The sequence below is a fragment of the Manis pentadactyla genome, chromosome 4 (genome assembly GCF_030020395.1).
Source record: "Manis pentadactyla isolate mManPen7 chromosome 4, mManPen7.hap1, whole genome shotgun sequence".
NCBI lineage: Eukaryota > Metazoa > Chordata > Mammalia > Pholidota > Manidae > Manis > Manis pentadactyla.
The window spans coordinates 86,805,425-86,830,553 of record NC_080022.1 but is presented as its reverse complement, the minus strand read 5'-3'; the positions used below and the strand labels follow the sequence as shown (position 1 = coordinate 86,830,553).

The 25,129-nt window shown below is 40.9% G+C and overlaps 1 protein-coding gene across 5 annotated transcripts in view; it reads right to left on the bottom strand.

The window, feature by feature from the left end:
• The window catches only part of CDC14A (cell division cycle 14A), a 181,655-nt gene that overhangs the window by 143,029 nt on the left and 13,497 nt on the right, over nucleotides 1-25,129 (bottom strand). For 2 of the 5 annotated variants that reach the window (XM_036883870.2, XM_036883871.2), the window contains exons 1-3: nucleotides 21,750-21,890; nucleotides 20,897-20,987; nucleotides 4,738-4,813 (exon numbers count right to left, since the gene is read on the bottom strand). In XM_036883870.2, the coding sequence (XP_036739765.2) occupies nucleotides 4,738-4,813; nucleotides 20,897-20,987; nucleotides 21,750-21,798 (216 nt within the window). In that variant the 5' untranslated portion in view covers nucleotides 21,799-21,890. Of the gene's footprint in view, nucleotides 1-4,737; nucleotides 4,814-20,896; nucleotides 20,988-21,749; nucleotides 21,891-25,129 lie in introns of those variants that run through there. The other 3 variants (XM_057500470.1, XM_057500471.1, XM_057500472.1) reach the window with 3 other exon arrangements.

Sequence of the window (25,129 nt, the reverse complement as noted above, 5' to 3'; positions counted from 1 at the left end):
CAACTGAAAAATACATTAGTGGGGTTCAAGCACAGACAGGATGGAGAAGAATGAATCAGAAAGGAAGAAGATGGTGCAATGGCACTCACCCAGACAGAACAGCAAAATGAAAAAAAAAAAAAAGAACAGTGATAAGATAACTTAAAGGACCTTTGAGAAATCATGCAGAATAACATTCACATTACAGGAATCCCAGGAGAAATGGTAGGGAGGGCACAGAAAAGTTATTTGAAGAAATAATGGCTGAAAACTTTCCAAATCTGGGGAAGGAATCAGACATCCAGGTCCAGGAATCCCAAAGAGCTCCAAACAAGATGAACCCAGAGAGATCCACACCAAAATACATTTTAATTAACATGGTAAAAGTAAAAGATAAAGACAGATTCCAAAAGCAAAACAGAAAAACAACTTGCTACATACATACAAGGGGAACTCCATAAGGCTATCAGCAGATATCCTATAAAGCATCTTTCTGACAGTAATGGTAAGAAACTAGAAATCACAAGAAGAAAACAAGAAAAACCACACATCATGTAGCCTAAACAATACGTTACTGAATAACCAATGAGTCATCAAAGAAATCAAAGGAGAAATCAAAAAATACCTAGAGGTAAATGAAAACAGAAATATGATATATAAACATCTACCATATGCAGCAAAAGAGATTCTAAGAGGCAAGTGCATGGCCATACAGGTCATCTCAAGAAACAAGAAAAATCTCAAATAAACCTAACTTTACAATTAAATGAACTGGAAAAAGAAAAACAAAGCCCAAAATAAGCAGAAAGAAAGAAATATAATAAAGATCAGAGCAAACATAAATGATAAATTAACAGCGAGAAGCTGAAAGCTTTTCCCCTAAAATTGGGAACAAGACAAGGATACTCACTCTCCTGCTTTTATTCAACATAATACTGGAGGTCCTAGCCATGGCAATCAGACAACACAAAGAAATAAAAGGCATCCGGATTGGTACGGAAGAAGCCAAACTGTCACTGTTTGCAGATGACATGACATTGTACATAAAAAACCCTAAAGAATCCACTCCAAAACTACTAGATCTAATATCTGAATTGCAGGATATAAAATTAATACACAGAAATCTGTCGCATTCCTATACATTAATGATGATCTTGCAGAAAGAAAAATCAGGAAAATAATTCCATTCACAATTGCATCAAAAAGAATAAAATACCTAAGAATAAACCTAACCAAGGAAGTGAAAGACCTATGCCCTGAAAACTACAAGACACTCTTAAGAGAAATTTAAGAGGACACTAATAAATGGAAATTCATTCCATGTTCTTGGCTAGGAAGAATTAATATTGTCAAAATGGCCATCCTGCCTAAAGCAATTTACAGATTCAATGCAATCCCTATCAAAATACCAACAGCATTCTTCAACGAACCGGAACAAATAGTTCTAAAATTCATATGGAACCACAAAAGACCCTGAATAGCCAAAGCAGTCCTAAGAAGGAAGAATAAAGCATGGGGGAACCTTACTTCCCAACTTAAAGCTCTACTACAAAGCCACAGTAATCAAGACAATTTGATACTGGCACAAGAACAGACCCATAGACCAATGGAACAGACTAGAGAGCCCTGACATAAACCCACACATACATGGTCAATTAATATATGATAAAGGAACCATGGACATACAATGGGGAAATGAAAGCCTCTTCAACAGCTGGTGTTGACAAAATTGGACAGCTACATGTAAGAGAATGAAACTGGATTACTATCTAACTCCATACATAAAAGTAAACTCAAAATGGATCAAAGACCTAAATGTAAGTAATGAAACCACAAAACTCTTACAAGAAAACATAGGCAAACCTCTCTTGAATATAAACATGAACAACTTCTTCATGAATCTATCTCCACGGGCAAGGGAAACAAAAGCAAAAATGAACAAGTAGGACTATATCAAACTAAAAACTTCTGTACATCAAAGGACACCATCAGAAAAGGCATCCTATGTGTATGGGAGAATATATTCATAAATGACAGATCTGATAAGGGGTTGACATCCAAACTATACAAAGAGCTCACATACCTCAACAAACAAAAAGCAAATAATCCAATCAAAAAATGGGCAGAGGAGCTGAGCAGACAGTTCTTCAAAGAAGAAATTCAGATGGCCAACAGACACATGAAAAGATGCTCCACATCGCTAGTTATCAGAGAAATGCAAATTAAAACCACAATGAGATATCACCTCACACCAGTAAGGATCGCCACCATCCAAAAGACAAACAACAAATGTTGGTGAGGAGGTGGAGAAAGGGGAACCCTCCTACACTGCTGGTGGGAATGTAAATTAGTTCAACCATTGTGGAAAGCAGTATGGAGGTTCCTCAAAATGCTCAAAATAGAAATACCATTTGACCCAGGAATTCCACTTCTAGGAATTTACCCTAAGAATGCAGCAGCCCAGTTTGAAAAAGACAGATGCACACCTATGTTTATCGCAGCACTATTTACAACAGCCAAGAAATGGAAGCAACCTAAGTGTCCATCAGTAGATGAATGGATAAAGAAGATGTGGTACATATACACAATGGAATATTATTCAGCCATAAGAAGAAAACAAATCCTACCATTTGCAACAACATGGATGAAGCTAGAGGGCTTTATGCTCAGTGAAATAAGCCAGGCGGGGAAAGACAAGTACCAAATGATTTCACTCATCTGTGGAGTAAGAACAAAGAAAAAACTGAAGGAACAAAACAACAGCAGACTCACAGAACCCAAGAATGAACTAACAGTTACCAAAGGGAAAGGGACTGCGGAGGATGGGTGGGAAGGGAGGGATAAGGGGAAAATAGGTCATTACGATTAGCACACATAATGTAGAGGGTGGAACAGGAAAGGCAGTATAGCACAGAGAAGACAAGTAGTGATTCTATAGCATCTTACTAAACACTGATGGACAGTGACTGTAATGGGGTATGTGGTGGGGACTTGATAATAGGGGGAATCTAGTAACCACAATGTTGCTCGTATAACTGTATATTAATAATACCAAAATTTAGAAAATAAAAATTGCAAATAAATAAATAAAATAGGGACTAAAAAGACAATAGAAAAGATTTGTGCAACTCAGAACTGATCTTTTGAAAAGACAAACAAAATTGACAAACGCTTAGCTAAACTAACCAAGAAAAAGAGAATAATAAAATCAGAAATGAAAGAGAAGTTACAAATGATACCAGAGAAATACAAGGGATCATAGGAGATGATTATAAAATGCCAACAAGCTGGACTACTTGGAGTTGGAGAAATCGATAAATTCCTAGAAACACAATTTTCCAAGACAGAGTCATGAAGAAACAGAAAATCTGAACAGATCAACTATTAAGTGGATTTAAACAGTAAACCTTCCCCCAACTCCCCAACAAACAAAAGTCCAGAACAGATGGCTTCACTGGAAAATTCTACCAAATATTCAAAAATGTTTTAATACCTAGCCTTCTTAAATTTTCCCAAAAAATTGAAAAGGAAGGAAAGCTTCTAAACAGTTTATGAGGCCAGCAAGACCTAATACCAAAACCAGACAGGGACACCACAAAAGAGAAAATTATGGGCCAATATCACTAATGATCATTGATGCAAAAATCCTCAACAAAATGTTAGCAAATCAAATCCAACAATACATGGAAAGAATCATACACCACAGTCAAGTGGGATTTATTCCAGGGGAATGAAAGGATGGGTCAACATCCACAAATCAATCAGTGTGATAAATCACATTAACAAAATGAAAGATAAAAATTACATAATCATCTCTATACAGAAAAAGCATTTGACAAAATTTAATATCCATTTATGATAAAAATGCTCAACAAAATGGGTAGAGAGGGAATGTATCTAAACATAATAAAGGCCTATTGTGACAGTTCTATAGCTAGTAGCCACTGCACTGTCATACCAATAACATTTTACCCAGCAGAAAGAATAAACTACCCAACCATTATAATTTATTATTATCCTTAAAAGCATGCTGTGCAGCATTTCACCTTCCAGACTGAAACATTATATTTCATATCCTCTTTTTGAAAACTGGAAGAAAAAGATGCAGATTTTTTTCTATGTGATGAAATGAGTTACCAAAACTAGGAGTACAGATGTCAGTTTTCCTCACGTATGCTTAGAGTTTGAGAGAGAAAAAAGCCATATGTAAAATCAAAAATACAAATGAATAGTAAATGTTGGACCCAAATTCTGTTATATCAGGTAAAGTCTATGCTCTATCACTGCTAGTTCATCACTCTCATTTGGCTGTTAACTACAGAGATGGCATTCAAGAAATACGCAAAATTTTCTATCTTGATCAAATAGAAAAGGCTTCTGCGCCAGAGCTCCCACCACACAATGATAAACCCCTTCATCACCTGGTAACAGTGTCTAGAAGAGACCTGAAGGTTTCAGAAAAATCATCCTAGGAGGGAATTTGATAGACTGATTAACAACAACTTGAAAGGATTTGAGCCTTCTTTCTTAAATCACTATTCCAATGACTTCATTCAGCTCACATTTCAGTTCACCCTGAAAAATGGAAGAGGTTAACATGTCCTTTGTGGAGACAAGGAGAATCAATTTCAACTTCTGCATGAACTACTCAGATAAATTTCCAGAGATAAAGATTACCCAACTAAATAGTGTTTGCACAGCAATCTCTTTGGTCAGATTTCGCAGTTCAAATTTTTAATACCAAAATATAATACTCACTTTTAGTTTCTTGTTTAGTTTACAGCAGTATCTGTACACCATTGCCAAGTTCAGAGGTCCAAAATCTGCATAGAAACTGAGATTTTTTTTTTAAAAAAAAGGTAGTATTTAGTAGGAATGTAATTTTCAGTAACATCAGTGCTCATTTTATTTTCAAGAAAGTTGCAATCAAATTTCAATTATCTTCAGGATAAGGATCAGTATATTGTTTCACCCTAGTAATGCCCTCCAGTTACTAGAACCTGCCTCTTAACAGGAACTATTAGGACAGTTTAAAGTTCTACCTCCTTATATCTTCCTGCCAGCACATTAAGAAAAAGGATTGAAAAGCTGGCAATGAAAGAACCAACATGAGCATAACATACTATGTGACCTTCACGTCTTAGTTTTATTAACCACCTACTTAGTCCCAAAGCTTATGTACTCTGGGTTCCGATTCCAACCATTCTACTCAAACACTGCTCTCAATTTTCAATGTACCCTAAGTCCAACAGCCTTTTTGAAGTTTCATTCTCCTTGAATTTTTCTGTATTATGACACACTGGCTCATCTCCCTCCATCTCCTTCCACCTCCAGTATACAGCCATTCATCTGCAAATCTCTCTCATCTGCTGCCATGTATATAACTGATAACCCTATGGAAAACAGATGGCTCCTACACTTGATTTTTAAGTATTTTACCCAGAATCGGTGTTTTCTATCTTGAACTACCTGCTGGACCTCACATCTACAGGTCCTTCTAACACATAGAACTAAGAATGTCTTCAAACCCAACCCATAGTTCCTTAAATCAGCTCTCCAGACTAAAGACATTTTGCTTCTCCCAGTCACTCAGGCATGAAACCTCTCAGTCACCATAGAACAACATCTAAATATTAATCTAATTATCATATATCAGATAAGATACTATTCTAAGTCATCCCTTTTCTATTCCTACATTGGGACAAAAGTGCAGATCTTCATCTCACATTTTTGCTGTTTAAATTCTCCTCCCCCTGCCCAATTATCCTGTATTCCACTCTAGAGATTAATCTTCATAAAATTTTACTTCTCACATATCCTCCCACTACTCAAAAATGTTTAATGGCTCCTTACTCACTTCAAAATAATTCCTTGGCCCAGCACTCACAGCCTTACGCATTATGCTCTTACAGGGTGACCTAATCTTCCCTAAGAGGTTCCATATAGAATCTTCATTCTGACAAACATGTCCATTCCTTACTCCCAGAAACTCCATGCATATTCTTAAGTCAAACGTCTGCTCATATTACTCTCCTTGCCTGGACTACCCTCTTTTTCTCTTTCTGCACCTCTGTAAGCTTCCACAAAAGCCAGTTCAAATCTTACCTTCACTGAAGAGTTTTTCCAATCACTCTTAGGAAACATTGCCCACTCTAAGTTCCCAAAAGTTGCCAACTGAGCCTCCCGCCCCCTTTTGGCCCCACACATACTATCTCATACTGTCAGTTATCTTTTTAAGAGTAGATCTTACCTTCCCAACTACAGTACAACCTCTCACTCAGGGACTGTATCTTATACCTTATATGCTTAGACGAATATCCTCTTATAGTAGAAAACTTCAACAAATGAGTCTTCAGTATGAGTATTTCGCTTATTAATGCTCAAATTCAATTTCAACTAAGCCATAAATTCACTAAATATAAACAAGTTTCAAAAATTGGACCCCCAAAAGACCTTTGTTTTGAGGGAGTCATTTGATTACATTTTTTTCTGCTACCCAAATTATAGTATCATAGATATGTCATTACACTACATCAAATTTGCCAGTAGCCACTTGCCTTACATAAGAATACTAGACTTGTATATTTGATCTATGCTGAGCAAATTGGAAGTATTTTGGAACTTAGATTCTAGGTAACACCAAAATTAATTGTCCCTGTACACAGGCTTCATGAGAACAAGAATACAGAGTTCCCAAAGAAGAAAACTTAAAATGATATGAAATGAGAACTCTTCATTTATTTCTCAAGTTCCCACTGTGATGCTGTCCTATAACTATAAATAAAACACCCACAAATCCACAATGAACCATGCACATAGTACCTAATTACCAACCAGTCCAAGACCTGTCAACATGAATCCACTCAAAAGAACCAAAACGAAAAGAGTATCCAATTTAGCACCTATCAGCATTTATTAAGGCAGCCCTGTTCCTATCACAGAGATTTCCTTTTCCTTGAGTTACTGGTGGCAACCCTCTCAACTAATATACCTTGTTTGTTTCTACTTGAACATGAATATTGACACTTGCACAATTTAAGATGAATATGGAATTTTTTGTTATGGTCATTTCACTTTATTAAACTCACTTTGAACAAACTTCAGGAAAGCACAGAATATTCAAGTCATCAAATCCCAGTTCATACCATTACAAGCTAACCTCAGTTTTGAACTCAAGGCTGTACAGTTTCTAACAAAACAGTCAGCTTAGCCATGTGTACTTTTGGAAGCAACATGGTTAACCAACACACTCATTTCACCAAATATCAGGAAAATAAGTGGTATATTCTAATAACACGGGAAAAAGTAAATCAAATACAGACCTCATCTTTAAGTTGGCCTGTACTCTCCAACATGGTAGCCAGTAGCCACATTTGGCTATTTAAATTTTAATTCATAAAAGCTAAATTAAAATTCCAGTTTTCCCATCATACTAGCCTATTTCAAGTGCGCAAAAGCTACATGTAGCTAATGGCTACCAAATTGGACAATGCAAATATAGACCATTCCCATCATTGCAGAAAATGTTCTGCAATAATAGATAACACCAATCCAAATGAAAAGGTAAAAAAAAGAACAAAAATAACTAGAAAATACTAGAGAAATTGTCAAGTAGCACGAATGCAGTACAGATAAAATGTCTGAAGACAATGTCCTTCTCCTTTAGGGACCCACATATTTCCAACAGTGAGATTAGGGCTGGTAATTCTTATCCCCTTTTGTTCAAGGAGTCATATTTCCAAAAAGCCAGTTAGGGACCTAGAACGGAGGACAGAAAACTAGAAGAGGGTCTAACCCCCACTCGCCTTTACTGTTCCTCAAAGACACCTGCTGCTCTAAGAGCATCAGACAGCTGCGATGAAGAAGGCACACCTCTGTCTTGGCTGGAGCACCAAGTGAAGGGGAGATGAAAAGCAAGAGGAGTTTTCTGACCTAGGGTATTTTCCCCCCTCCCAATACCTTGAAGCTCAATGGGTCAGTTTTTATATTTCACAAAAGTTGGAATGGACTTTAAGTCACACTAAGAAAATTCAGTCAGAACTTTGCACAAAACAAGCAATTTAGAACAGACCTTCAAAAGTCAAAATTACCACAGATAAATATAAAGCCAACAAATTTTATGTTAAGGTCATTTTATATACAATGCTTTCCTTTCATGCTCATATTTATAAAATTACACATGTACTTATAATCATATAGTTTTATATATTATATTGCTTTCTAACTAGCTAAATACTAGCTAATTTCTGAAAATGTCAAGATCAATTTTTTAATGGTCATAGTCGCTCACACCATGCTGGATTATCGCTAACTTTGGTATAATAAAATGCCATGAATAAAGAAGACACCTTCTTTGTAAGGTGTCTTCATGTAAGCAAAGACATGCTTCTTTGTAAGAATCTTCCTCCCCAGAGGTGGGGAAAAATGGAAACAAATTTATAAGGCAGACCATTAGCTAGTGAGAAATATTACAGTACTAAAACCATTGATCTCAACTGAAATAAGCTAAATGTGCTAGAAAGTATAAAATATGTACTTGGGCAACTTGTAACCAAGGCAGGAGAATGAAAGACTTAGGCCTAAGGTAGAAGAGGAGAAGTGGAAGGTCATCAACATGGGGGCAGTGAAAAAGGGAGGCAAAGTGACAGAGATAAGCCCTCTAGAGACACAATAAAGAAACCTGATGGCTGAGTGGGCTCCTACGCCTGAAGTTAATGACACTGGGCAGTATATTCTCCACTCTGGCAAATTCCAGGAAGAAGCCTCCAGAACCACAGCCACTCAAGAGTCCCTACTTTTTCTTGTGTAGGGGAAGGAAGGATGATCTGGTCTCATTTGGGCAGGGAAAACCATGGATATATTATTTTATTATTTCAGAGTAGCTTCAGCTTCCCTTCAAAATGAATGAATGAATGAACAAGTGAATCTCATCTGTCTGTAAATTTCCTCTTGTAAAGCTGGCAAATTATGGGTCAATAACCAGAATGAAACTCATGAATTAAGTAAAAATCAGTAAATCTGTTTTTATTCAGTAAGTATAAAGAGCTAAAATCAAAGAAATTAAAATAACTGGAGTCCTGCAAGTAAGGAGGGGGCGGTGGGGGGAAGGGAGGATCATCTCCTTCTGGAAGGACAAAGAAATGGGAGCCCAAGGACCAGAACAAACATTCACCAGGGTCACCCACTACCCAGAATGCTGGTCCTACAGATTTGAAGGGAAATAGAAGTTTGGCATAAAACCTTTTTGTTATACCTAACATGTCTAGCTCTTCTCACAAGATTTATGAAGTTCATGATGTATCATTATTTTGGGTTTGGTTGTTCAAACTAATTTAAATGGGCCCATTCTCTGGGGAATCATTGCTTAAAGCACTGTTGTCCCTTATTTTACAGATGTTTCATCTGAAAATTTTCAACTCCTCAGCAAAAAGACAAGCTATAATGCAAGCAGTACTCATCCACTCAACAAAATTTACGTCCACCTACAAAGCACTACCAGTGAGCATATTAATCAGAGTGCTGAGAATACAAAACAAAATGGAACTGCTTTAAAACATACTATAAGATCAGTATAAGGCAAGTCAACTCTCCAGTTTTTTGCCAGCACAGCTAACAGTTTTTGTCTATTCATTCATTCATTCATTCACTCAAAGCCTACAGACCACCATTCCCTCCCTGCCCACAAGGAGCTCACTGCCTGCAGAGAAGACAAGCAAACATACTATTACAGTGTGAGAAATACTGAGCAGCAGTATCCTTCAAAGCACAGTGAGATTTTATATGTGTGTATATGTGTAAAATTTGGGTGAAATTACTCAGTGCAGCCCTCTGGACCAGACACCCCACCTAATAGTCTCCCTATCATTAGCATATTATCAGCACCTCTCCAGTCAGGTGATAAAGTCCCTGTAACATGGCTGAAACTCATAATGATCAAATTTCAAAAAGTCCTCAGTTGCTTAGCAAACACTAATCCAAGATCAAAGTACAGTCTGAGTTTTTGCTCAAGTCCTCACACCCAACCACAGTCACACTGATGTTGACTTCAAGGAAGAGACATGACATCTAAGAAACTTCCCAGCTCCACATCAGTCACACAGGGTCAGGCGGCAAACTAAAGACCACTAGGACACAAGGGGTTCCAGTTCCAAAATGGAACTCATGTCCTCAAGGCTGGTGCTTAGCCTCTCTGGGACTCCACGTCCTCATCTGTCAAATGAAGCTGCTGAATTAGATAGCTTCTCAAATTCTTTCCAGACATCGTATCATATCACTTCATATCATATCATATATCACATTTCTAGCCATTATATGTATATAATAGAGTCTAGAGAGTTTAGGACTCTAGCTTCAGATACTGGACAAACCCATTCAACAGTTCAAATGTCCTTCAAGGGCTGCTTGCCCTTGATGCATTCTGCCCTCTCAGTGCACTGGGTCTGGGGACAGACAGCATTTCCCTCAGAGTCTCCTTGAGGAAGGGGAAGAGCCTCACAGCTTTCTCCCTGAAACTCCCTATGCTTTCTACACAGCTGGAGAACAAACCCACAGACCAGGAAGTGACTTTGTAAGAAAGACAGAAAGGAAGCTTGATGTCCTTACTATTTGCATTCTTGCATAAAATCTGACACTGGTTGAGATCACAAAGGAAGGAGAGAACCCCAATATCAGCTCTCACTCCTGTCCTTCAGTACATTGTCTAGGTTTTTAGGAAAATCTAGATACACAATACTGGAAGAATGAGGCAGCCTCCCCTACTTAATATCCTCTTAATCAGGGCAAGTGGCAAGGCCACAGGAGGCTTCTGTAGAATGGGTGAGGACTGCCACTTGGCCTGAAAGCCAAACAACATACCAGGTGGTATCAGGGAAACTTCCGGCATCAGGGTCAGTAATTCTGTGACTTCCTTCTTTGGAGCTAGTCAATTCTTGAAACCTCCCTTCAAGACTCAGTTAAAACAAAAGGAGATTTCTTCAGGAATGCACAGGTCACATTAAAATTCACTTCCACAAGCAGAATAAATTAACCCCTTTATTCAGTGACAGGTATAAAGCAAGAAAACTCTGCAGACAGTACATGTGTGGCTTTGGCAGACAACAGAATGATGACTGATCCCCTGTACACAAAAGACTAACCTTCTTCACATTTCATAAAGCAACAGAGGCCCTGAAAAGGAAAGCAATTACTCTAAAACCCAGCAATGATCACATTACCTCCTAAGCTGTTAGAATTGAAACCAAAACCCTCAAACTTGCCTGTGGGGCCCAGGGTGGTGCAGCCTCCTTTTGCACCATTTCCCCCAGTTAATTACAAGTAAGCTCCAACCAAGCTATTTCTTTTAGTTCCCCTCAGGCCTTTAGCACTTTCCCGTCCCTGGCCTAGTAACATCTATACTTACGCTGTAGGTCTCAGTTCCAGTCACCCGTCCTGTCCTCGGGGATCCTTTCTTGATCCCTCCCCACACCCACCTCTGCTCTCTCACCCTCCTTCACACACAGATGTCCCCCTTCTCTGCCCTTCTCCCCACACAGACTGTCGGTCTTTGCTTCACAGCACTTACAAATAATCCGATGTCTGAATATTTGATTAATATCCTCCCTACCAGCCAGTGGACTATAACTTGTATGAGAACAGGGCTGGGGTAAAATGTGCTCCCTATTATATCCCTACAGCACCTAGCACAGAGATAAGTAAATGAATAAAAAATTGAGAAATGTGGTTGGTTCACCTGCAAAAACACTACCTTCTTCCATTTAAACCTTCTAAACTGGGAGATAGCAGCTATCACATTTTACTAGCTTTGGGTACAAAATAAGACTAATTGGACAAAATTAACAGAAGTTACCTAAGAAGGAAGGGATGGTAAGTGGCACAAAGAATGGTGACATTGCCCCCCTCTCTGGTGCAGGGAAACATTAAGAGCACCACATTCCCAGACTCCCCTACAGCCTGTATCTTTACTTCAGGCTTGGTCCCAATGTGGCCTGCTCCAGAAGTAACCTCCAATCTCAAGACTCAACCCAACTTCTATTTTCATAAGCGCCCCTTCAAATCTGCCTCAGAGTTTTACAAGTTAATATCATCCTAAGCCTTGAGCGCTGGGTTTTGCAAGCTGTCAGCAATCTACTGTAGGACACAGGGGAAAGAACAAACCATTGTACACCAGTGAAAGGATCGTGCAGAACAGGAATAGGTGTTATTCCACTATCATTCCACAAGCCCGTCACTCACATGCATAGCTTCAGAGAAGAGAACTTTCTAAGTCTTTTTATTTATCTCACACATAGAAAAAATTCAATATTTTTAACATTTCAGATTAATTCAGCTGCAAAGGATCGATAATTTGCCTACCAGAACTAATGTAAATGCTATATTAATTCCACATGCCCTAAAAGGAAAAGAAATGTATGGAATAAGAAATCACTTGATAGATAAGGATCCCCAATGCAGAAATCTCAATCTGGAATATATGTGAGAATCACAAGTAAGCCAAAAAACAAAGTCACTGTTTCTGCTAAAGCCTGCCACAAAACCCATGCCCTTTAGCTATGTTTGTAAGAAAGTCTCAGTCTCACTCAGAGTATATTTAGGCTTATTGTAACAAAAGCTAATAAAATGTGATGTCTGGTTTCTGTGCCCATAGTATATTAGACTCATCAGACAGATCGCAGAGAAGAGAAAGCTATATAGTGGCTGATACACTGACAGTTAATGTCAAAAACTAACCCATCAGTAAGCAGCATCTAGAAAGTACTCAACTCATAGTAGTTAGTCATCAATAAAAACTGACTGGAAAAATTAAAACTACTAAAAGGCACAAGATGTTTAGCAAACAGACACCATGTGCTAGATAAGCAGAAAGCCCTTTATTCCTTAAGAGCCCCCAGAACTATTCCTGAATTACAGTGAAAATGTACAACCAATGTAGTCATAATAATGGAGTCTCAATATTACAGAAAAAGAAACGTAAATCATAATCAGAAAATTCTTTGAGAGCAAAAACACAGATTAATTTTAGAAAGGTTTCCATAAATTATAAAACTCCTTTGTCATATCAGAATGTGATTTCCCAACTCTTTGTAAAAGCTGCCTCATTGAAATGAATTCCCAGACAAAACTAGCTAAATGATTCTGAGACTACAACCATGAGGGGGGCAGATTTGAAATAAATCATCTTTTCTGGTTCTCAGAAGAAAATTAAATGTTACAACAAAAGGACAAGTTCAAACTAGCAAAATTCTTCAATTTGTCAATAGAATATGAGTATCTTTAAGATCAAACTATTAAATTAATAAATGAAACATTTGATTCAAAAACTGTACTTTACACCAACTACTTCCTATAAAGGAATTCACAATCATTAATCACAAATCACAAATTTGTCAATCACGAATAACTATGATCATTTACTAGATGTTTCTTAGTTGTTAAGCACTGGGAATATTAGGTACTTTCAGTAAATAGAGTAATATTTTTGATGGTTCTCATTCAACATCTGATTCTTTGGTGGTCCTGGAAGTATTTGGTTGATAAACCAAGTTTTTTTAACTAAATTGAAACTAAAGCTTAAAAGAAAATGTTTTAAAGGAAAAATGAATTACACACTAAAATGTAGAAAGCACAATTCGAATCAGTGAGCCAGAAAGAACTTGAGATCAGCTGTCCCACCCACTTCTCCAGTTTTTAAAGAGTACCTAAATACCTGGGTCAGGCGTTTTCTATTTTCTGCTTAAAGATAAAAAAAGACAAAGACTCCTCTTTTACTTTTATTATAGGGGCCTACAGGGGGGAGGATCCCTTTTTACTTCTCCCCATCCTCAAAACAAAGCAAAGCAACAAAAAGGCCACCTAGTCTTCTGATTTACATGGATTGCCTGCCTTCTTTAAAGTATCACTTTCTCCCAGTCACTCAAGCCAGAAACCTTAAGCCTACCTTCAGTTCCTGCCCTCCTCCTTCATCTGGTCAATTGCAAATACAGTCAGTCCATCCTTTCTAGCCTCTCCCCATCTAGTATTTCTGTTTCCATTGCTACAACCCTAATCCAGTGGTTCCTCAGCCTAACAGATCCCCACATCCCAGCCATGGGAGTACTTGTCCTAAAGCAGAACTATAATCAGTCTTTCTGCCACTCATAAACCAACAGAACTGAGATCCAAATGCCGTTCCATAATCCTGTCCCCAACCAGGTGTCCAGCCTCACCTGTGAGCCCAGCATGCAAGTATTTTGCCTCATCTAACTGAATCTTGCTAATCCCAAACACTGAAATCTCTCTTTCTTCCCTTCCTTCTTCACTCATTCATTCAGCTAAAATGTCTGGAGTGCCTCGAGCCCAGGCACCGAGCTGGGGGTTGGGAAACAGTGGTAAGCAAACACAGGTAGTACTTGTCCTCCCAGTGATCTCTGCTCTTACACTCCCTTCCAGAGCTAGTTCTGACAGCACTCTATGCAGTCCTGTCACCTGGGCAGTAATCATCTCTTCTGTTCTTAGATTCCCAATATGTGCACTTGGAGCTTTTGTCTATATTGCCTGCACTGTGTTTGTTTCTCCTTCTTATTTTATGTACTTGTATATCCCCAAAGCATTAACACCAGGCTGTACACCAAAATCCAGCTCATCTAAATGTTAGTTTCTTCTAGCAATTTTCAACCACTCACAACTTTTAAGTTACACTTTTTCAATTCCCTTTAATATGTGTCAAGAGTGCCTTTTTTCTTTTTCTTCTTTTAAGCACAAAGGTGTACTGAACTGTAGCTAAGTAAGTTATTTACTTTTGGCTTTAGAATGTGTTTATGAACTTATAAATGAGAACATCTGATGTCTTAAGAATCTACTTCAAACAGAATAATGCGGCTGCCCTGTGGTGATTTGGCATAGAAAGACTTGGAGAGCCAACAGCTCCCGGCTGGACCTCCTCCAGCCCATTCAGATCCCTCTCCCAGGCTGCCTGATTAAGACTAGCCCTCTTAGTTTCAACTGAGCCCTTAGCACCTCAGTTAAGTTTTGTGTTCTCCCTGGGCTAATCTCAAACAAATTGAAAGGACTAACAATTTGTCCTTATAAGGATTAGAGGCAGACTACCCACTGTGAATGCCTAAGAGATGGAAACAATTATTTAAATAAATCACTCCGCAGAAAGTAAAATTTGACTCTAGTGGACCACAGAATTAAGTGACTGGTGAATGTGTAAGGAAATGTCTATTTCCTCATCATGTATATGATTTAGTACTGTCGGTTGTATACACAGGTATACACAAACACAAGCACATACCTAAAACTCATGTGCTCGAAACAGAAGACAAAAAAAGGTGGCCCCTAAACAATACTGGGTAATGTTTGTTTTGCAAGGTTAGGCTGGAAGGGAGAAGAAAGGGGGAGGAAAGTAGAAGCCTACCTTCCTTTAAAAGCTGAAGTTTTCTGAGCTTTTAGTAGAATTCCATGCAGAAATCATTACATCTTAAGTTACACCAGTTAAGCAGCAAGAACATTTCACCAGACAGCCTGCAAAAGCAGTTTTCATAGGCTTATAAAACCTGGGCGGCTTCTGTTTTCATCTGTCCTATCTTTGTTTTGACAGTCCACCGTAAGGAGAAAAAGCAAAATTACACCCACAAAAGAAGAATAAAAAAAAAAAATTTTAATTACCGCCACAAATCCCCAGATATGTCCTGGATATAAAGTTTGTGCACACACTGTCAGAGGCACATTTCCATTCCCATCCAAATACGAAGAGCCACACATGCCAAAGAAGGGCCGAGCTGTTCTGTACCCTCCCCACCAGCCTCAGGCTAGGGACAACTTGCTGGAAGTACAAAAGCATGGACTCCAGGGCCAGCCACCTGTGGCTTGGAATCTCAGCTCTGCAGCTTACTAGCTTAATGACCTTAGGCTCTGCTTACCCTCTCTGGGCCTCAGTTTCCTCACCTGTAAAGTGATGATAATAACAGCACCTAACTCCTAGGGTCGTTCTGAAGATTTAGTTAATACCGTACAGCACATACACCACCACCTGGTTAATGTCAGCTGTTGTTACAATCTTATTTTTATTCCCATGGTGAAACTTGTCTCTGAATTAAACTACAGCTCCTCTGCTATCTATATCACAGCAATTTATAATGAGAACTTAGGGACCAAATGATGGCCCTACGGCTCTATAAGATCCTATATATGTGTGTGTATGCATGTGCATAAATGGCATTTACCTTTCCCTTGAACTAACCTACTTGCTGTATATTAAATTTGAAGCAAAAATTAAAAAACCAAATGGGTTTCTTCTCACCTCTTCTAACATAAACACTCCATTCCCACAAATATTTTTGGCAAGAGTTTTTCTGTATCTCTCTCAAATGCAGGTTCACATTTTGCCTCAAACTTACACTACAGACTATATAAAAGAAATCATCCTTCTCAAAATTATTTATCCAGAAATTCACAGTTGCATTAATATTGGGTTCTTAATAAAGTTTAAATGAAAACTGAACATTTTAAATTACTTAAATTTTCAGTGTGGTAATTAGTCCTCATTAAAAGCTGCTCATTCTTCCATGCCAAAACACTGGGTGAAATTCTTCCAGTTGCTTCAGAAACTGCTTCATATTCAGTCCCCAGAGTATGTCCATGAAGAGTTCTCTCCTGCATGTTTAATACCTTTCCTTTGAACACACAGAAGGTGTGAAAATATACAAAGCTAAAAATGAAGACCCTCTACACTATCTTTCACAGCAAACTGGCTTTCTGTGTGTTAACATCTAACCCTACCCCCATCGTCACCCTCAGGAGGGGCACACAAAGCTTCTACAATTAACATATTTGATTTTGCTGCCCTTTGAGCCAAGTTATAAAAAGTAAGCCTATATTTGGATTATAGGGCCCAATTCTAAAACCAAAGACTTTGCCTTTCTGGAGAGTTCTACCCTGTTTGTAGCTTAATTAAATACACATAAATCTGTGAAAGGTTCCCCTTTCGTGAGGTTATTTTTGTCCCACAAGTGTGTTAGCCTATACTCTGATTTTAGTTCTGATCTGCAAAATCATTATTCAAGAATAAATGTATGCTTTCTTATCAACTACATTACCTAAAACTGCTCAGGCCTTTATATTAGCCTGGTAAGTTCTGTTTAAAAATTAAGCAGAAAATTCAAGCCTTTGCTTCTAATAAATAGCCTTCCCTCGTGGGGCCACATTATTAAATTTTCTCCACTGGATTCTCAGAAGGTTGCCAATTCAATCATGGATCCCTATCATCCTTTTAGAACTAAATAAACATCTGCACAGAACACAGCTGTGTCCGCTGTACCCGCGGCCTAATAGTTAGAGTCTACTTCCTGATTAAAAAATAATAGTTGCATTTCCAAGGTGATAATTTAGTCAGAAAGGCAGCATTTCGTTTACTCACTTAACCAATAAGTATACAGTTATAGGGCTGTACAAGGCCCAGTATGACAATGTATGTAAACACACTTCTTTCTTTAGAGACATGTACATTAGGACACGACAGTCAAGGTTTTCCTCACCACGAGACACCCTCCCTAGAGAGCCCAGGTTACAACACAGGCTTCTTTGCCATCCCTCTACCTCTAAGAAGAAGTGGGGCTGACAAGATGGGAGTCCACTGCTCCGTCCCTCTCCCTTTCCTTTCTCTCCCTCACTGGCTGTCAACCTCTTGGGTTGCTTATTTCCTTCCCTTGCTCCTCTCATCCTGGCCCTGTCTGGGAAATACAGACCTTGATAGCCTCCCTTTCTCCCCAGAAATCGCATCATGCTCACAGCTTTATCATCTCTTCAGGGAAAACTCTGTAATTCAGTAACTTCAAATGTATGTGATATTCAGCACCGAAGAGGATATCCCTTAAATTCCCAACACTCAACCTGACCAAATCAGAATGCCTGATCTCTCCATTCGAGACAATTCTTCCACCCTACTTCTTGTTTCAGAAGAAGTATGGCCCTAGCTGGCTCACTGTGACCCCGGCTGTCATAGCGGCTTCTTCAGCTCCTCTTTCTCCTTATCACTCCAACAACCCACCCACCTGATCTGTTGCCAAATCACATGGATTCAGATCCCTTCTTCCCACCATAACTGCCACCAATCCTAATCTCTAGGCCCTTATTTCTTCCCCCTGAACATTCTGGAATTTTTCTAAGTGGGCTTCTATCCCCTCTCTAATCCACTCTAAATGATGCTATCAAATTAATTTTTTGAGAGAGGATATATGTATTCCAGGGCCAGGGGACTTGGCTTCCAATTCCAGCTCTGCTATTTTCTACTTCTGTGACTTTGGGCAACTTACCTAACCTCTGTGTACCCTACCCTCCTCATTTACACACTGAGGATGATAATGGAACCTGTCTCCCAAATCTGCTGTGACAGTTGTGGAACACATAGAACAGCATCTGGCATGCATTCAAATGCTCAGTAAATGTTAGCCATTATTTGCAGTTAGCACTGAGGCAGTCACACAAGGGACTGTCCCAAAACCCTCAGGAGATGCCCACGGAGCACCATGGAAGCTGCTGGTCCTCACTACGGCCTTCAGTCTGCCCCCAACCGACCTTTCAGCTTACTACTGTGCATCCCCATGTGCCCTGTATACACACCCGGCACACAGAGGATTTACTAGTCCCCAAACACACTCCAGAGCGCCCCCTCCTTGTCCTCACTGTTCTCGCTCCTGGGATCTCTCCTCTCACACCCTTGCCTGATAAAACTCTGCCCATCACTCAAGCCAATCTTAACTCCTCCATGAAGACTCTGGCACCCCTCCACCAGATGTGCTCCCACACACGTGTAAATTCCCCCTAGCACAAGGGTCACGTTTCTCTTACAGCAATTCTCTTTTCTACCCATCTCATTGCAGTCCTGTCATTCTTCCTACAGGTTTGCAGCTCCTGGAAGGTAACACGTCATTTATCATCAATTGTATGCTCCACATCACCTAACCCTGTGTAATATACTGGGGTAACAAAAACAATGGAGTTGTGGGTGATCAGCACCACAGCCACTGCTGTGGCTCAGGAGCTATGCAAGTCCAAATGAAATGAAATATATACTCTGCCAGACTGGAGTCCTCATCATAGTTTCAAATGACATCAAATTCACAATATAAATTGGATGATCTCTCCAACAAGTCTTTCTTTACAAGACACCAAAAATACAGTAGAATAAATATGAGAGAAGTGTGACTTGTGGCCCTACCCTCAAATACCAACATCATAATCACACAAAAACTGTGCCTCACATTATCAATACTAGAATCAAAAAGCCACTGATCACTGTGTATAGTTGGCTACGTGTAACTTTCTCCTAGCTCCACCATCTAGCAATCCCAACAAAAGCAACTCAGACTTCAATGACAGGAGCTTGTTCAATGACATCTCAGCAGCCTCTGGCATGTCAGTCACTGCAGAATTGAACATAAGGGCATATATACCATCCCTACCCTCAGACTCACAAGAAGTCTCCAAACTCCAAACTCACCAAAAGGAAGCCACAGAAGCGCACATTCCCAACAGTAGAGCAAACACTCAGTGAGGCTGCGGCAGGGACATCACCGCCGCCCCACCGCCGCCCAGGCACCGGGTCAGGGAGCCGGCCCTGCAGTACTCCATTCTGTCTAGGAGCAGAGCTGTAATCTGACACCAGGGATTTAGACTTCTTTGCTGCAGCCACTCTGGGCATTCAAGAGCAGCAGCAAAGGGCTCTTTCATTCCCACTTGCACTTCAGCCATTCAAGACGCATCCTGCCCCCAGTACCACCAAGAGCAACGTCCTGAAGACACCAGTTTCAAGAGTCCCTATGAAGAAGTGACAATTAAACATCATTTGCCCTCAAATAAAAGATACGCTCTTGAAGGTCGAAAATACTCTCTCTTTTCAAATGCCTGGTGGCACCACAAATCCTCAAGCAGAACTGCCAAAATCCCTTTTAACAGGACAAGTCCAAGGAGGTTTACTAGACTGACTAGGTTCACTTCACCAAGTTCATTTAATTGCACAGTTTGCTAAGACAATAAGAAAGTAAAACTAAATGTTTATGTCAGATGGCACTAGACTATCTGAAACATCAACTCTTTTAATAAAAGGCCATAAAGTCAAGTCAGCCTTCTCATTCCTTATTATGTTGCTTTTGTTGAATAGAGATTTCTCTCCTTAAATTTTTACTAAAAGTATTGCGGTATCTTTTTCACCATAGATCAATGGTCTTTCACAGAAAACAGTTCCCTACTCTTATCTTACACTCTCAAATCCTAATCCCACAGAAGCAAAGTAACTGAAAAAGTAAATCGGCACCCCCATACTACTTCCTCAAAGGCAAAGAAAAAAACTGTGAAGCTTGGGGCACCCACATAAAATAACCCAATAATTTGTCATACAGGTAAAATCTTACATATAGATATGATGGGTACAGCTACCTCCAGCTAAATGTGTCCCACTTTGCAAAAACGAGCTGCCCAAAAACATCCTGAGAGACGACAGAAGGCTTGTGAACTGTAAAACTGAATCACCTGCAATACACACACACTGCCCTACACTCTGTGGGTGCTCCATGAATATTCAGTGACTTAGTCACAGGCCAATTAGAGTCCAGCAAGGACAGAGTGTATGTCTCCCCGGTCCTACTCTGGGAAGTGATGGGAATCTATACTTGCAGTTTGTCTTGGTGGTAGAAAGAACTGACAGAGAGAGAGATCTAAAACGAGTAAGGTGTTGACAGGTTCAAATCATACCTTTCCCTGCACCTTTCTCCAAGCACCTGAGCCTTACACCTTTCTCCAAGCACCTGAGCCTTACAAAGTTGGTTTTGTTTCGTGTACCACTGAGGGAAAGTGAATAAAACTGCCATAATGGTGCATAATGTGTCCTCCCCAAAGAGCCAACAAGCTAAATGGTTGAGAAAAAAACAAAAGAGAAACTTACTTTTCATAGACCAGCTCCTCATCGATGGAGAAATAGTGGGTATTCACTGTGCTTTTTGGTCTGTTCCTTAGAGTAGCAAAATATAAACGATCTGAAAGAAAAGTTGAAAAGCCAGGAGAAAACGTGAGAAGTAGGGAAGCTGAACCTGAGGGATGGTGAAAATGCACGAAGGTTCAAAATAACAACTGCAACCCATTATTTACAGACCCCATTAGCACATGTAATTCCTGCAGAAATCTGACCTTTCCCAGAAATGGCCAGTGACTCAAGAGCACACAGCAGAGACGCAGATGAGAACCAGGCTGACGGACCCAGCGGTGAAACGGGGTTCCTTGTTTCAAGCCAGCGCAAGCAGATAGAAGCTGGGGGTACCATAGGACTGGAGGTGCAAGTTTGGTTTAGAACTCTACAGACCTCAGCAGCTGCGGGAAGGGAAGAAAGGGGCTCTCTTCTCCCCTGCAGCTCAGGAGGCTTTCAGGAAGAGAGGAAAGACTAGGAGGTGCTGCTGGAGGGTGTCCCGAAAGCCAAAGCCAGACATAGTGGGATAAAGGCAGAAAGATCTCCCAGAGCAGCATCAGCACGAGCTAGTAGAAGCCGGCGTTGTCCCATTACCGCGCCGGGAGGCCATCCGTGCGAGCTGCAGAGGGAACGAGGGACGCAAGACAGACAGAGAAGCCGGAAGCAGGGGGTCCTCGGGGAGATGATAGTACAGAGAAGGAAATCGAACGTGCAAAGCGGCTGCAGGTCACCGGGGGCTTCGGGAAAAGTTTGGGGACAGTGGCTGGAACATAGGGACGAGAAAGTGCAGAGTTGAGCGTGAGGGGGGGTTGGTGGATGCGGGGCTGCTGCTCACCTTTCATGAACTCGCAAGCCCCGATTAGTTCCCCTGACTCCGCTGCCATCTTAATCAAGATACACACGGGGTACGGCTGGGTCGTGGCCAGCTGGGGTCACCCGCCCCCGGGGGCTTCCCCACAGGCCAGAAGCCAGGAAGCGTGCAGTCCCGAACCCCCAGCCCGCGCGAGAGAGGCAGCAGGCGCCGACGGCGAAGACGGCTGGGCGGTCAGTGCGCCCGGTGCCCCGGGGACATTCCGTGGGCAACCCGAGCCCGCTCCGCGCGGGGCGTACACGCTCCGGACTGTGGCCGCTCGGACTCGGACCCGGCTGCAGCTTCTTCGCCGCCGCCGCCGCGCCTGGGAAACACAGACCAGCTCTGACGGCCGGGCAAAGTCTTTCCCCGGCTCCCAAAGTGGTCATGGAGGAGGAGACGTCTGGCCCCGATCGCGCCGGTGGCTACTCTGGCGGCAACCGGCAGGTCTCCGGTGCCCGCGAGCTGGTAGCAGCTGCTCGGGCCCCTCCTTCTCCACCTCCTTCAGGCAGCAGCGCTTCCTCCTCCTCCCCCTAGGTCCGCCCCCACACCTTCCTCCCCGCCCGCCTCAGCCCCCTCCACTTTCACGGCTCCGCGGCCATCCCTTAAAGGGACAGCTCCGCTCCTTTCTCCGCCCTCCGCCCTCCGCCCCGCGCTCCAGTTACTAGGCGCCCCGCGGGTCACTAGGAGCCGGTTGTTGAGGCTTTGTTACCGTCCACCAATTACTGTACAAGAAAACAGGGCCTCGGCCCAGCGGAGCCGGGAGGGGCCTGCCAACCAGAAACTTATGAATGAAACCGTGGTGCGGGAAGTAGATGTCCAGGAGGGCGCTGCTGTGGCTTCGCAGGCAAGGATCGCCTGCGTCCCTCCCTTTTCTGCCGCCACTAAATCTAATCCCACTCCATATTTTTCTTCTTTCTCTTTCCCTCTCGCCCATTCACCCACGCTCTTCTAAACTCTTGCAGGCACGCCCACACACACTCAAGGACCTCAGATCTCCCTGCCCAGCCTTTCTTACAGCTAATATTTCAACCAACCTCCGTCCTCACCACTGACAGATCTCCATCTTCATAAAAAATAGTAGAGAAGCGCTACCTCCTAGCTCAGAAGAACACTTACTGGTGGTTTTCTCTACGCATACTGGACTCCGATATAACTTGTGCTTTGTTCTCACGGGGGAAAAACGTTCCCATGCGGTTCCCCACGTCCTCTCTGCACGACCGCGGTGGGCACAAAGTCATCACAAAGCCTAACCTTTGTATTGCTCGGGTCCGGGAGCCAGGCGGGTGGGGATGGGGAGGGAGATCAGCCTAGGAGAGGGGAGGGCCCCTGGTCCACGCGGGAAATCAACACAAAAGAATTTCTTTACCTAGACTTAGCTGAAGCGCTGCAGGGAGCTGTTGCTCTCAAAGAAGCCCTCGACTGGTTTCAGTGAGGCTCCTCCTACTGTTTGAACAACTTTAATGCTGAGGGTCCCCCAGACCTGCCTAATTAGAGGGCAGTCCTTCCGACTGAAAATGACGCTACAGACCCACCATCAGAGGAGCGAGCGCTGTGAGTGGTTTCTCCAGGAAGAGAAAGGGATTTGCGTCGCCTTTGGATTTGCTGTCGCTTGTTTACCTCGGAGAAGGAGGGCGCACAAGTGAGGAGCCGGCTCCCCGACTTGGAAGGAGCGCCCTAAGGCCAGCGAGGAACGCTCTAGTCGTTGACCTCGGCCCCTCAGTAAGCTTTGCTGGCTATCCAAAAACCTAAACAGTAACAGAAGTTGATAAGCGATAGTACTTAGATATTCAGAAAAAATACTCGGAACGTCTCCGTAATTCCAATCAAACATTACCTGGCAAGATAAAAAGAAAAACCTATCCTAACATCTAAATCTTTAAACTCTAAGGCCAGAACCACATAAATGTAAAGCTTGGAAGAATCACTAAAGAGCACCTCACCGTCACATGAGGGAAAAATATCTCAACGAGTTTTTAAAATTGTAAAAATCCTGAAAAGACCAGTTGTAACGAGTGCTCCACCCTGTTGAGAGGCACTTCTGGCACCAGCAATGACTACCAAGTTCTAAAGAAGGAAGCATCCCTCAAACATGTCCGTATTTACACAATTAGTTGAATTTTGCCTGATCTTTATTCCCCCAAATCTTAATGTCAACAATCATGTTGGTCGAATCAAACTATTACTTGAAAAATTCTGAGATTTTTATACGGAAAAGCAAACTATATGAATGTATCAATAAACTTACCGACTTTGTTTAAAAGGCTAACTTAAATCGATGACACAGATCTACTTCCAAATTTGCTGACTTAAAATTCATGTAAAATCTAAATTCACCTCACAAATTTCAACAATTTTTTAACCAAATGTACTAGAAAACCTGCATTAGAAAAAAGTCCATGTTCTCATTCAACGCATCAACTTTTAATTTCACAGAATAATCAAATGAAAAGAACTCGAAATTTGCACTTTCAGAGAAGGCATATTTAATTGAACACCCTCTTGTTATTTTCTAAAATGAATTTACAAAAACATTTTCTTTCATATAATTCTCCTGCTTAGAAACTGTGGTCACAAGGAATGAATTATAATGCAACAAATAGAAGTCCTTAAAGTTAAGAACTCAAAATGAAGAAGTATATTTACAATATGAATTTAGTGTATTTACATTATGAATATTATAATGAAACTTTAGAAGTTATTGTCCTCCAATTGTTACTATAAGTCTCTATAAGTAGTATTTTTTATGTTTCATGAAAAGAAAATAAGGGATTGTCAGTATAACTAAATCTCTCTAAACCAAATCTGCACAATCTAAATGTTATAGAAAATTCTACAAGAAAAATGCAAACAAGATAGTGCACACACAGCACACAGATATGTCAAATTTCTAATGAGATCATAAAACACTTTATTCTCTCAATAATCATGAGGTCAATGTTCCTACTGGTGTAGTTTCATAATAAAGGTGTGATTTCACAGTCTAATAGAGGAATATAATGGAAAAGACTTCTTTACAATCACCCTACTTAATAGAAATGTTAGGAATTGATTTTTATTTTAAACAACAATAAAGAAACTTGTTTTACACATAAAGGAAATAGAGAATTAAGATGTCACTCAACTGCAGAAAAGGAAAGTAATGTCATGCATAGAAATTTTACAGTAAAGTATAGAAGTGTCTCAGATTTGAAAACAACAATGTTTTGTCTAACTCTGAAAGCACTGCTTGAATCCTACCTCCAAGGCCCTGAGAGGCAGCCCACAGCCTGTGGTTGTGCACCTGAAGAGCTAGAAAGCTCACTGCTGGAGGCAACTCCCAAATAGGTCACCACCCTCATTCTCATTCTGCCCCTTGAGGCTGT